This window comes from Gigantopelta aegis, chromosome 10 (genome assembly GCF_016097555.1).
Source record: "Gigantopelta aegis isolate Gae_Host chromosome 10, Gae_host_genome, whole genome shotgun sequence".
NCBI classification, from domain to species: domain Eukaryota; kingdom Metazoa; phylum Mollusca; class Gastropoda; order Neomphalida; family Peltospiridae; genus Gigantopelta; species Gigantopelta aegis.
This window is the reverse complement of record NC_054708.1, coordinates 70813316-70828501: the sequence shown is the minus strand read 5'-3', so window position 1 is coordinate 70828501 and position 15186 is coordinate 70813316. Positions and strand designations below refer to the sequence as shown.

The window sequence follows — 15186 nt, the reverse complement described above, 5'->3', positions numbered from 1 at the left end:
CCAATCAGTCAGGGACCAACAGCATAAACTGTTATCTGACTGTTAATCTGCTCTTGGTAAAACAACTGAAAGTGACTTGCAGGTACGTATGCAGGACATTGTGCTGGGGTGGGGGCTTAGACTGTGGTAAGCAATGTTTAGAGAACACTTCTCTGGACAATTTGTTTTTTTAAATCGCTTAAATCAGGAGCAGTTCAACAAAGCCTACTCACCACCCCACCCAACACACTTTCTTGACAAGGCTGCAACATGTAAGGGTCAAATTTTAAAACCGTATTTTCTAGAAATGACAATTTGTAATGTTCATTAGTATTGTCTGCTACATTCACGAATGTGGCACAATAATGAATTTATTTTAAAAAATGACCAAAGAAAGCATTTTCACCAGCAATTGCTTAACAGATGGTTACAGTAAATGTCTTTGTGAAACTGGCCTCGGGTCACCAATAGATTAGGTGTGTCAACGTTTTAATAAACCTTGTATATTCAATCTTAAAAGTGACATGGTAGGTTTCCTATAGGGTGGCTGTCTCCCACTTTTTAGGGTGTATAACAATATAATGTGTATACAAATTGTTCATTGTCCATTTAACTAACAAGAATATTCCTCAATGGTTTAGAAAATGTGTCTCTTAAGAGATTATCCACAAATATTTCAAAGTAATACCTTTCGTTTTAGCTGAACATGTCTCATGGAATAAACTAAAATGTTTAAAATCTGGGACATGATTCATAGGTTCAACAACATTTACTTCATCCCAAGGTTACTGGGATTCATGTGAAATGAAGCCCATAGGTTTAAAAACAGTAACATTTGCCGCATTTAAGACTATTGGCATGAATTCGGATACTATTTTAATAGAAATGTTCCCTGGGCTAACAATTGACATCTTATTTACAGTGTAATTGGAGGAAATGTTATAACGAGAGATTTTAAAAGAACTTTAAATAAAGATGCATCATCATGTTTGCTCTCTTTACATAAATAACAATAACAATGAAATAAAATAAAATAAACAAATAAACCTACATATTAATTGATACCATACATCATTTTTGTGTATAACTTGATATTGTGAAACCTGTGCAGTGGCTTCTCAAAGAATCCCTTACCTAAAAACTGAAATTGTACATGAAGTAAACATCAGCTATCCATTAAAATAGCCAGTTATATCTATAGGAGTCGGGTGTACCTCCTCCCCTTTCCTCGACTATCAAACAGCTTGGTGTCTAGAATATATATAAGCACTGCCCTTCATCATTTAAAATTAAAATTAATAACTGTCCCTCCTGTCCTACATAATGGTATTGAAACATGTGTTGTCTTGTCATTGAATGATATTGCATGTATTTGGTCTGCTGCTATCCTAACTTGGACTTTTCCCCTTTATTATATGTCCATGTATAGATACAGGGGTTTTTTCAGCTTCTTAATGTAAGTCCCAGACTTAATTTTAGATAAACCTTTATTTTCTCCGAGATGGTATTTGTTTTTGGTATTTAAGCTTGGACCTTAAATATGGAAATACCTGGTGGGCCTACACTTCTTTTCTGATGTGATAGCTTTTCCTTGACCACCAGTTGAATACATAATATGTACATATATACAATATAGACACTTTGGTCACTAAACATTTACCTTTACCCGATAGAAAAGGTTGAAATACGAAGAGGATACAAATAATCAGTTGGTAGATACAAGGTTTTCATAACAGATAAAAAGTGGTTTTCAAATACGTGTTTTACTTCTTTGACATTTTCCATACTTTCCATTGCCTGGACATGTACGAGGTTTTGACAACAAAAAGATAACAGATTTCTGCTTCTGAAAGAATAAAAAAGTGTAAATTGCCAAAACTGCCCATACAAGGTTTTCTTAGTTCAGCGATGATACCCTAGTTTCAACCCCTGAAAATTAACACTAAGTTTAGTTAATCTACAAACCTGAAACACATTTGGATAAAGTTACAATTGAGTCAGACATGAGTCTATGACTTTGAAATGGTGAAATACTCTCTGAAAATGGACTAAACTCAACTGCATAACTATTACATCTCAGACACACATGCGTTTTTAAAAATATGAGAAATGCATTTTGTGATATTAAAGTCACTTCGAATGTACGGAAATTGATAATCTAGACCATAAAATCTAAGTAAAGTATGACTTCAGTTATCAAAAACGGCTATAATAGTAAAAAATATACCTTAGTGTTTAAAAACTAGGGTATGTCCCTTTAACGACACCACTAGAATACATTGATTTATTTATCTTTGACTATTGGATGTCAAACATTTGGTCATTTTGATATATAGTCTTAGAGAGGAAACCCACTACATTTTCCATTAGCAACATGGTATATTTTATTCCACAGGCAGGTTAACAAACCACGGCCTTTGATATATCAGTTGTTGTGAACTGGCTGCATGAAACAAGAAATAGCCCAATGGGCCAATTGACAGGGATCGATCCTAAACCAATGGTGCATCTGGCAAGAGAATTTCCACTGGGCTACATCTCACCCTCAAAAGAACTCAACTTTGAGTATATATACAGACTTTGTTTTTACTATCTACAAAATTATCATCTACAAGAACTCAACTTTGAGTATATATACAGACTTTATTTTTACTATCTACAAAATTATCATCTAAAAGAACTCAACTTTGAGTATATATACAGACTTTGTTTTTACTATCTACAAAATTATCATCTACAAGAACTCAACTTTGAGTATATATACAGACTTTGTTTTTACTATCTACAAAATTATCATCTACAAGAACTCAACTTTGAATATATACTCTTCAAAAGAAGAAACGCAAAACCACATTGTCGTAACATTTGGAGAATTGATTTAATCATTGAATGGTGAGTCCGATAATTACCAAATGTTGCAGGATTGTTCACAATTCACTCTAGTCCATTGTGAGTAAGTGATAGGACACACCACCAAGGTCAAGGTCATCTGGAGTCAATACCGGGTGTGGCCTCCGCGTGTTATGACAACTGCCTGGCACTGCCTGCCCATTGAAGCAACCAGAGTACGGATGACGTCCCGGGGAATGGTGGCCCACTCGGCCTGCAAGGCTGCTGCCAGCTCGGGCAGGGTCTGGGGCTGTGGTTGTCGCTGTCGGAGGCGTCGGTCCAACTCGTCCCATAGATGCTCAATTGGGTTCAAATCCGGAGATATCGATGGCCAAGGAAGGACATTAATGTTGTTGTTCTGTAGGAAAGCCGTTGTGAGACGTGCTGTGTGAGGCCTGGCGTTGTCATGATGGAACACTGCGTTGGCGTTGGCCATAACTGGAACGATGTGTGGCCAGAGGATCTGGTCAATGTAGCCCTGTGCATTCAGGTTGCCCTGCACGTGGACCAGGTCAGTTCTGCCAGTGTGTGAGATGGCTGCCCACACCATGACACTACCCCCGCCGAATCTGTCCACTTCCTGCACGCAGTTTGCCGCATAACGTTCACCACGACGCCTATACACGCGACATCTTCCATCATGACGTCGGAGCAAAAATCGGGACTCGTCACTGAACCACACCTGTCTCCATCGCAATTGAGGCCATTGTCGATGAATCTGGCTCCACTGCAGTCGGAGTCGACGGTGTTGTGGTGTTAAGATGACACCTCGAACTGGACGTCTGGCACGAATTCCTACCTCACGTAGGCGGTTCCGTACGGTCTGGTCGGATATCCTGTGCAAACCTGGTATTGCTGCGGCTGTGGAGGTGGCAGTAGTCAATCGTTCCCGAAGGTGGCGTACCCGGATGTAGCGGTCCTGCCCGGGGGTAGTCCCCCGTGGTCGACCGGATCTAGGGAGGTCACGTGTTGATCCATGTTGCTGGTAACGGTCCCACAGTCTGGAGATGGTGCTTGGGGACACATGGAATGCCCAGGCAACAGCCGTTCTGGATTCGCCTGCGTCTAGTCGGCCGATGGCATTGTTTCTCTGCGGTTCACTGAGACGTGGCATGTCCTGAATTGTCAACTGTCGGCTAGATACAGAGGCCAGGCAAGCAAACACCCTGCACTTTTATACTGTCGGTGTTCATGTTGCACGTGCAGACAACGCACGTGCAGTGGTGACATGGTTTGCACGTGGCTTGCGTTTTTGCGAATATTCACATTTTGGAACTTTATTGTACAGTAGCTGCGTTTTATCGAATGTAACCGTGGGAATGTGTTTGGGACATGCAATGACCTTATATTCACAAAGCATGAACCGGTAGGAAACATAAAATCAGAGTTATAACCCATTTGTACCCTTTTGCGTTTCTTTTTTTGAAGAGTATATATACAGACTTTGTTTTTACTATCTACAAAATTATCATCTACAAAATCGTGTGACTATCATTAGCAGCTTTAATTAGTTATTTACATGTACTGGATCCCAAAACTTAATTCCTGACTCTTCATTAGTTGGAGACAAACAATGATTTTGGCAGACAATGCCTCTGCCACCAGCGCTTTCTCTTCATTAAATATATTCTGCATCAAACAGACTCCTACTTGTAACAATAAGGAATCCTGTAGAAACCATTACAATTAATGAAATATCAAGAAGTAAGTTTATTCAGAACGGAGGCTTCTCAGGAAAATAAAATGAAGGAGAGTTGCTTGGATTGGAGTCTATATAGTCCATCCCATCCTACTATAAAAATATTTTTGGTAAATAATTTCAGTTTGGTTTGAAGTAAGAAGAAAAGTAAAAGTGTTTTGGAAATAACCAAACAATGTTTTATGTGCAATTTAGAAGAAAGAAAAATTGTCTCAGAAATAAATAACTTGTAGTAAATTCCATAGTATGAAAAAAGGCGTTCTGCATGGGACTCATGTATTATTCTCTATCTGCACCACTCATCTATAGATGAGTGGTGCAGATAGAGAATAATACATGAGTGGCTGTTAGATACCATTTATCTCACGAGTTGTTTTAAAATGTATCTAATGAGCGAAAGCAAGTTTGAAATGTTTTTAAATGAGTTGTGAGATAAATGGTATCTAACAGACACAAATGTATTATTATATTTCTTACATATCCTCAAAAACCAGGTTTTAAGCAAATTTTAACATCTTTATTGACTAAACGATATTTACAACCCTTTGCACATGTAGCTGCCTTATGCGTCACAGACACATGATTGCCCGGTTAACTATACGTCACAGTGTAATCGATTTCCACCGTGCTGTTTTTTATTGGATGTATGGCAGTGGTGACCTGGTCATCACCTAGGAGCAGCCAGTTGTATGTCTTGAAATTGTTAACAAACATATGTGTGTAAACAACCATGTGTTATCAAAAATAACGCATGGTGTTCTCACTAACAGGTGTGTAAGAAAAAGAAATATAGATTGATTGATTGTGTATTCAGGCTAGTGATTTGAAACATAAAATATACTAAATTTGCATCTGTTTACTTCATATCAGTGCATACTCATTGGTAGATCCAGAGGGGATTCAGAGGAGATTCACAGGGATCTCATGATCCCACCCATTTAGTTAGTTTGTTTGGTTTAATGTCACCACTAGAGCACATTGATTTATTAATCATCAGTGTTTGGATGCAAACATATATGGTTATTATGACACTGTCATAGAGAGGAAACCTGCTACATTTTTCCATTAGTAGCAAGGGATATTTTATATGCACCATCCTAGAGAGGATAGCACATACCATGGCCTTTGATGTACCAGTAGTGGTGCACTGGCTGGAACGAGAAATAGCTCAGTGGGCCCACCAACGGGGATCAATCCCCACCCATTTAAGTGCCATTTTACAAAAAAGTTTTTAAATTCATCATCCACTATATTCAATTGTAAATTGCCTTGAAAATACATCTTTGAGCATCTTTATTTCAAGGGCAGTGGTAAAGCGTTCGCTTGATGCACGGTCGGTCTAGGATCAATCCCCATCGGTGGACCCATTTGGCTATTTCTAGTTCTAACCATTGCTCCACAACTGGTGTAACAAAGGCCATGGTATGTACTATCCTGTCTGTGGGATGGTGTATACAAAAGATCCCTTGCTGCTAATTGAAAGGAGTAACCAATGAAGTGATGACAGCAGGTTTCCTCTCTCAATATCTGCATGGTCCATAACGATATGTCTGACCCCATATGACCATAAATAAAATGTGTTGAGTGCATCATTAAATAAAACATTTCCTTCCTTCCTTTATTTCAAAATTTTCTGGGGTGCTTGCTCCCAAATCCACCTTACAGATTTCATTTCCTTTCAGAGCTTGGCTCATTTACTTTTAGCAATTTTTACAAATTTTTGTCACAACCCCCAACCCTGCCACCTCCATTACAAAATCCTAGATCTGCCCATACTACTTGATATTTGGAAACACTTAGTTTAGCTTAGTTTACTGGTTTTGGCCACGTTACCACAACAGATGTGATTTAATTCTGCACATTTCATGCACAAATTCAAAAAATGTCCATAAGAATGTGCACAAATTCAACTCTTCCATTGAATGGAATGAAGTATGCTGTTGCTCTAATTATAAGTCGAAAGGTTGATGGTTTTCCCTTGTGGATATTGGTGAATTTTAATAATGAATCAGTAATGTTCATACCAGATGTGCCAAATTATATTCCATTAGACTTCACAGTTTGAAGCAATATTTTTTTCAGTAACTTTGGTTTGGCTTGACCTACATGTAGAAATCAAGACAACATTTATAAAAATAACAAAAATGTACTAACTTTTCTGTTAATAGACATTTAATTATTAACAAATGAATAGTAGCAGCAAAGCAATTTTTTTGTTGTAATGTCATTATGGTTATTATAGCAACTATACAGTGTAATAAAAGATATGGTATAAAATATTTACATCCTTGTGGTATACGCTATTTATCCTGCAACCACTGTTTTTATCAGCTGATTATGATGACCGATTAAAGGAGTCATAAACATATACTAGCAGATGATTTTTGACATCACTCAGCATTAAAAAATATATATATATAATTTAAAAAAATTGGGGGAGGGGGGGCCATACTGGTAATTAAAGAAAAACATCAGAAATATCTACTGCGCCTTAATTAATTTGGTTAGGTATAATATATCAGTGTAGAAAAACTAGTTATAATAAGAAATAACTCAAAAGATGTAATACGGAATATAAGACTTTTCATCACCAGCATTGAATCATATGTATGTAAGAAATAATCATATTTAAGATATTATGCAATTATGTTAAACAATGCCATAATAACAGTCTGAGAAGCAGCAGGGTTATTTTCACAAAGTAATTCACAAAGTAATCTCTTGAACCACATGCAGATATCACATAATCAAATACTGTGCTTCTTGAGAGTTCCCTCTTGACAATTACCACGGCAACCATAACCCTGATTTAGCCCTCTGGTCAACTCAGGATGTGCAGTAATCACTGAGCTTGTTGTCTTAGCAACCTCCTCTTCTTTTATGTATGTGAACATCGTACTATAATTATGATGTACACATGTTCCTCCTGTCATCAAGTGTGTCAAGTGCTACATGTAGCTGTCAGCTATACACTTGTGTTATTCACTGACAAACGCATTCTGCACGTTTCCTGGTGCTAATGGCAGATTTCTGAACTGTTTCATATACTACTTACTGCATGTATGTTAGATATGTTACTAGTGCTAGTTATCTAGAACTACAAATATAAAGTTTGTTTTGTTTAATGAAACCACTAGACAACACTGATTCAGGTGCAGAGTATTTGAATGGGGGGGGGGGGGGGCACTGTCAGTTCAATAGTTATGGAGATGAAAATAAATGTATGTACTGTAGAGTCCAAACCAAAAAAAAATTAATTTCACGTTTTAAAATATGGCATTTATAGCCTTCTGGGCAGGACATATAGCCCCAAGGAAAAGTGCTCACCTGATGTGACATCGATCTAGGATCGATCCTCATCAGTGGGTCCCAATGGGCTATTTCTCATTCCAACCAGTGCACCATGACTAGTATATCAAAAGTATGTGCTATCCTATGGGATGGTGTATATAAAAGATCCCTTGCTACAAATGGGACAAATGTAGTTGGTTTCCTCTCGAAGACTAAATATGTCAGGATTACCAAATGTTGACATCCAATAACTGATGATTAATAAATCAATGTGCTTTAGAGGTATTGTTAATGAAAATAAACTTTAATTTTCTAGCCATATGTGCACAATAACAAGGAAAAATAGGCGCCATGGCACCCACAGCTCCTGTGATTAATTAATTATCGCCTATGGGATGTCAAACATTGATAATTACGACACATAGTCTCAGAGAGAAAACCTGCTACATTTTTCCATTAATAGCAAGATATCTTTTATATGTACCATTCCACAGACAGGACAGCACAAACCACAACCTTTGATATACCAGTTGTGGTGCACTGGCCGGAACGAGAAATACCAAAGAAGACCAACTATATTTTATATTCGCAGCAAAGGATCTTTCCCATGGACAAACCAGCACATACGGTGGTCTTTCATATACCAGACTTGACACACTGGTCAGCACAGTTGGGGGAGGGAGAGGGGGAGTGGAGGTGGAGGGGGGAAGGGGTCCACCAAGGGATTTGTTCCTTATAAGTAGATAAATCTACTATTACTAAGTATCATATTATCCTATATACGGGTACTACATACATCATTGTTACCTGTATTTTTGGTTGTGTCAAGTGCACTGATTTCAGTCCAGCGACCGAGCTAGTAAGTTTCTTTGTGTGAAATTACAAATTACTTACAACGTCAAGATTAAATTATCAATTATATGAGAAAAATAAGGTGTCATCATTCATAGTAGCTCAAAATGTAGCTGGATACCTGTAGCTCGAGAACTAACTAGTCAGTAGGTTTTAACTGCAACATGTTTGTTTGATATTAAATTGGTGTACATTTACATATACAACATTCTGGAACAACTGAATCTGTTCTACAAGATCAAAATGGCTCCAATTACATGTACATTGACATCCAATAGCCGATTATTAATAAATCAATGTGCTCTAGTGGTGTCGTTAAACACAACATACTTTTATACATTACATGTAGATGGGGGCAGGACGTAGCCCAGTTGTAAAGCATTCACTTGATGTGCGGTCGGTCTAGGATCGATTGCTGTTGGTGGACCCATTGGGCTATTTTTCATTCCAGCCAGTGCTCCACAACTGATGTAACAAAGGCCATGGTATATACTATCCTGTCTGCCGGATGATGCATATAAAAGATCTCTTGCTGCTAATCGAAAAGAGTAGCCCATGAAGTGGTGACAGCAGGTTTCCTCTCTCAATATCTGTGTGGTCCTTAACGATATGTCTGATGCCATATAACCGTAAATAAAATGTGTTGAGTGCACTGTTAAATAAAACATTTCCTTCATACATGTAGATGTATATATGCAGTCAAAAAACCCACCCTGATCTGCTGCAACAATAAAGAAAGCAAAACAAAATGTAAATGAAGTTGTTAAAATTAATAATAATAGTCTTGGCCCGAGTAAATACAAATTTTAAAAACCAACACTCACTGATCTTTTTTAATATCCCTTGGGCAATCGTTTACGCTCTCTCCTGGAAACACATCTGGGAACATCTGTTGGGAGTAGGGGAAGAAAATCTGCATAACCTGCAAACAAAAACACAAGCTATTTTCATTATCTGTCATATACAATGATACAAGTACATCAGAACAGACTGAATGAAATACATAGACATTACCGGATATCATATGAGCTTATGTGTCAAACTGATTTTATGAAATGAGTGTCAGGATTTTTGTATTACCCTAGTGAGAGTGAGGGTAATACATGAATCCTGACACGAGTTTTGTAAAATTAGTACAACGCATGTGGGAGTGTAATAATTTTTTTATTATCCATATTATTATTCGTACTTTTTATGAATAACAAGGACCGTCTCAAAATGTTTCAATCACAACTAGAAGGAGAAGATGAAATGATGTCATATTTCACATGCACAGTTCAAGCTAGGACTGGGGAAGCAACATCATGTTATGACGTCGCTTCCCAAAAGTACGTCATTGCACATGTTTTTACACGTGTGCTTCGTATGATTTTTATTAACTTGGTTATGTTGAACCTAGCGGATAATAAATACATGTATGAATGGAAAGGAATATTTGTTTTACAACACCTCTGCATATTTTAAACACTGGCGTAGGAAGCGGGGAACAAGGAATATTTTGTTGCAGCAGTGATGGTTTTTATATATTTATACATTTATGTGCCCCCCCCCCCCCCCCCACACTTTTTGGCACCTTCCTACACCCGTGTTAAACTATGAGTGTTTCAACTTTTGACTCTTTAACATACATGTGTGATTATTTTCACATATGATTACAGCAAACGAACAAACCTGTTCTCACTATATAAAAACATCTCATTGAAACATTAAGTGCCAATCAAAAGTATTACCATTTTTATGACTATAATTATAAAGAAACTGTATAAGTCATGACTGGTGGGGAAAAAAAACATGCGATTTTAAATATATATCTCAAATAAAATGTCAGTATGCCTGCAGTGACATAAAATATTGATTTATTAATCATCGGCTATTGGATGTCGAACATTTAGTAATTTTGACATATAGTCTTAAACAAGAAACCCGCTACATTTTTCCATTAGTAGCAAGGGATCTTTATATGCACCATCACACAGGCAGGATAGCACAGCATATGATATACCAGTTGTGGTGCACTGGCTGGAACAATAATTAGCCCAATGGGCCCATCGACAGAGATCGATCCCACACTGACCGCACATCAAGCGAACACTTTACCACTGGGCTATGTTCCACGCCCTAAAATATTGAGAAATATTAAGTTTTATTTTCATAATTAATCAAACAAGTGGTTGGATCTGTTTGTCAGTTTCCCATATAACTGTTTATATTAATGGACAGTTTAAGATGTATCCATTTAATTGTGCAGAATTCATGTTTACATTATAATAACTTGTTTACTTGAATAACAGGACACGTGTGTATTATGATTTTATCAAGGTGTGGTGCATGTTTCTACTGAGGTTCTGGTCATGTCATGACTTGGACCCAATGTTTTAACTCTGCAATGTACAGTAATAGTTCTGTTATTTATATATCTGATTCTGTCAATGTAATTATTATAAACATGCTAAAAATATAACATTCCTGATATGACATGACCAAAACATCAGCTGCAATATATATCACACCTTGATAACTAGAGCTGGGTGGTATTGAAAGTTCAGGTTCGGTATTGGTAACTTTGGGGTGATTTACCTTGGTATCGGTACGATATTCGATATTGACACAATACTGATATTGAGAGGTATTTTTTGTAACTCAGCCTTAAATACGTGGCCGAGGTTAGACTCAACCGCTAATTTCATCTAAATAAAATTAACTTCTATACACAAGAACCTCATCTCTCTTCTTTTCAGCTATTTTGCGTTCGTCAGATATATTGTTAGTTGCATTAGTATATGGCGGAGAAAAAAAAAATCAATACCGAAATTTCAGTATTCTGAAATTTGCTCGGTACGGTAAATCGGTATTGACATGATACCGATACCGAACAGTATATACGGCATACCGCCCAGCTCTATTGATAAGATCATAATACATGTATGTACTATTATTCAACTTAAAATATAAACAAGAATTCCACAGAATTGTCTTGTCTACCATACTCTTACTCTATTTCACTGATAGCTGCATCCATAGATGTTAATCTCAATGCATGTTATAAATAAATAAATAAATATATAAATAATGGGTTTTAAATCTGACAGAAGCTGCACTAGCGGTCATTTTTTCCTACACTAGTTATAGTCGCTACAATGCCATCGCATTTTCCTATTAATAGACCCGAATCAGTCTGAAAGAAGCTATACAAATGTTGAAATCTGTGGAGAATCCAAAATCGCACAACTTGGCTTGAAATAACGGTGAGGAAAGAAGGAAATGTTTTATTTAACGACGCACTCAACCCATTTTATTTTCGGCTATATGGTGTCAGACATATGGTTAAATACCACACAGATATAGAGAGAGAGGAAACTCGCTGTCACCACTTCAAAAACAGCAGTGAGAGAGATTCATCACACCCTTTTAACACATTTTGTTTTCATCAGTGTCATTAAATTGCATTGGTATATAATATAATATTCTAAGAAACTACCCATAAAGATTCTGTGACTTGTTTCAAACACCAAATATCGTGACGTTAGGACTTTGAGTATTTGAGTAAACTTTCATAAATTTTAAATATGTCAGTGGCATGCTAACGCAGTTAACGTTTTTATAATGAAAGTAGACAGTAGTCATGAAGAAAATAGCTGGACACTTTGAACAACGAAAAAGACCCTGGTTAGAACATTGCCATCATGCACATATGATGTACATCTATAGTTTGTCCCTTTTTTGATACTATGGAATTTACTACAAGTTATTTATTTCTGAGCAGACTGTTTTGTAACTTGCACACATAAATAGTATTTGTTTGTTATTTCCAAAACACTTTTATGTTTCTTCTTACATCATACCAAACTGAAATTATTAACAAAAACCACGTTTGTTGAAGGATGGGCCGGACTATAGGTCAGGGATTTCCCACTGCACACAGTTTTCAAAAACACTGATATTGGCCAACACACATTTGTTTGGAATTTCTGATGAGCAATTACAGCTTTTGCACGATACGTCGTTTATGTTGATATTCAATTGGTTTTGCATAACCTATAGATAAATGACAAACTCATTGATTCATGCCAAATTTTATGCACTGCAATTTACTTTTCTTCCAACTGCCAAACACAAATATGAAATAATTAAGTCATAGGAAATCCTGAATGTTTTAATGTGTTTAGCATTTCACATTAAAAACATGTTTAGGATAAGATATTGTTTAAAAAATAAAGAAAAAGTAGAATATATGTTTGTTTTATTTTTATTTTTTAGGTGGGGAGAAAATGCCACTCTTACTATGGCTGAAATTCAGTACAGTCTCTGTAATTTCCGAACAGTATGTGATTTTGTGCACGTAGTGAAATGATCAAAGAGAACATGCAATATGCTTCCAAAAACAATTTAAAAAAAAAAAAATTCTGACGAATGATTACAGCTTTTGCACGAACGTTCCATCATTTATGTTGATATTGGTTTTGCATAACTGACATACGAACGACAACATCGTTTGTGCCAAATTTTATGAACTGCTATATGTTTGATGGTCCTTTATGCATCTGTATGTCAAATATGGTCCAGACAAGGAAAATTTAACAGACAGATGGACAGATGGATATACAGATGGACAGACAACACCATACCATAATACGACCAATAGATGGGCGTATAAAAAAGTTTTTAAATGAATTCAAATGTCTTTTCCAACTAAAACCTATTTACAGCACCAGTGCTTGAAGTTAACTTAAGCATCACAGACAAATCAGTTTCAGGTTAACTCATGTTACAGGGTAAGTGATATCAATTGTGCTTGTTTTGCCATTGGATACTATGGCATTGGTGACCTGGTCATCACCTAGGAGCAGCCAGTCATACATTTGTATGTCTTTCATTTGATATCACTTGTATATGTGTAATTAGTGTTTGTTATAAAAATAATGAATGGTGTTCTCACTGACGGGTGTGTAAACAAACTGATTAACAACTACTTATATGATATTAAAGTGACAGACCCTAGTTTTTAAAAATTGTGGCACACTTTTCACTAGTCGTTTTTGAGGATATGTAAGAAGCAGTATACTTCATTCGTATCCGTTAGATACCATTTACCTTACAATTCCTTGTTTAAAACAATATCCAACTCTCTTTCTTTCATTAGATACATTTTAAAACAACTCATTGTAAGATAAATGGTATCTAATGGCCATTCTAGTGTATATGTAGTATTCTCTATTTTTCGTACCCCACACCTAACAAGCCAGTCTCTGGTCCATCACCACCATTTTGAATAGCAAGGCCTTTTACATCTGCATTTTCCACGTTCTTCTTTATATTTATTTTCATGTTTATATCCATTCAAGTTTCAAGCATGCTGTCCTGTGCACACACATCAGCTATCTGGACCATCTGTCAAGGACAGAGGATTAGTGGTTAGTGAGAGAGAAGAGGGTGTAGTGGCCTTACACCTACCCACTGCAGTGTTCTCCAACCCCAGTAAGCGGCTTGTACACCCGCCAAGCTGAGAATTTGTGCTGCCAAGCTGAAGATTTTCGCAGACGGGTCTGCCAAGCTCATAAAAAATGCCGCCAAGTCGAAAATAAATCTGCTATGACGAAAAAAACTTCCGTCAGTTCTATTCACCTATCGCTATATTTAGCCTGTAATTGGACTTGGAGTATATAATAATAATATTCTAATTCAACACATTTGTAAGAACGAATCTGATTGGATCCCTGCTAAAAATTAGCCAATCGCCAGCTGACTCTGACTGTACCGGCAAAAGCCTGAAGCAGGTGCTAGGCCTAGTAGTTTCCATCCATGTGGACTACCACTACTAGTCCTGTACAATATTAATAATATATGCTGTAAATAAATTCATATAAATACATAAATAAGTTGGTGAAATAGTTGGGGGGTTTTTTTTTCTTACTTTGCTGGTACATTCCGTCCATGAATAATTCGCCCCTATAAATATTATTTCGCAGTCTCTCCTTGTAAAAAATTAAAACTGGGCCTCCCCAATATCCAGCAGTGATAAAGCGGGAGTTGTCAATACAAGCGGCAAAATCTCAGCGGTGCAACATAGATTGCCTCTCAACAGCTTGGCTCCTCTAATCCAATCAGTGAGCGATAATTTTTGACAGACAGCCGCCTGGCAATTTGCATATTATGATTTTTAGTAAATCTTAGTCCTTGCGCGTAATTGACAAGGGTCCGGGCAAATTTCATGCAGGGGAATTGTCTATTGCTGGCTGTTGGCATGTTGAAAACCATAAATCGAGAATAATATTTTATGCAATGAAAGACGGCAAAATACTATCCCCAGATGCCAGGAAATCGCATCTATATGAACTTTTATTTTCAAAATTTTCCGGGTGAGATTAGCCCACTGGCCGCACACATTTAGGCCTATGATCATCTAGGCCCTACTACTTCAGCATGACCGGTGCCGGTGTGGCAGATCATGAGACAGATTATGGTTAACTTTTATTTAA

At 36.9% G+C, this 15186-nt stretch overlaps 1 protein-coding gene across 1 annotated transcript in view; it reads right to left on the bottom strand.

Moving 5' to 3' along the window:
- Nucleotides 1-15186, bottom strand: part of LOC121383477 (alpha-1,6-mannosyl-glycoprotein 2-beta-N-acetylglucosaminyltransferase-like) — a 73970-nt gene that overhangs the window by 17903 nt on the left and 40881 nt on the right. Inside the window, exon 3 of the mRNA XM_041513546.1 lies at nucleotides 9535-9632. Within this exon, the coding sequence (XP_041369480.1) occupies nucleotides 9535-9632 (98 nt within the window). The remainder of the gene's footprint in view (nucleotides 1-9534; nucleotides 9633-15186) is intronic.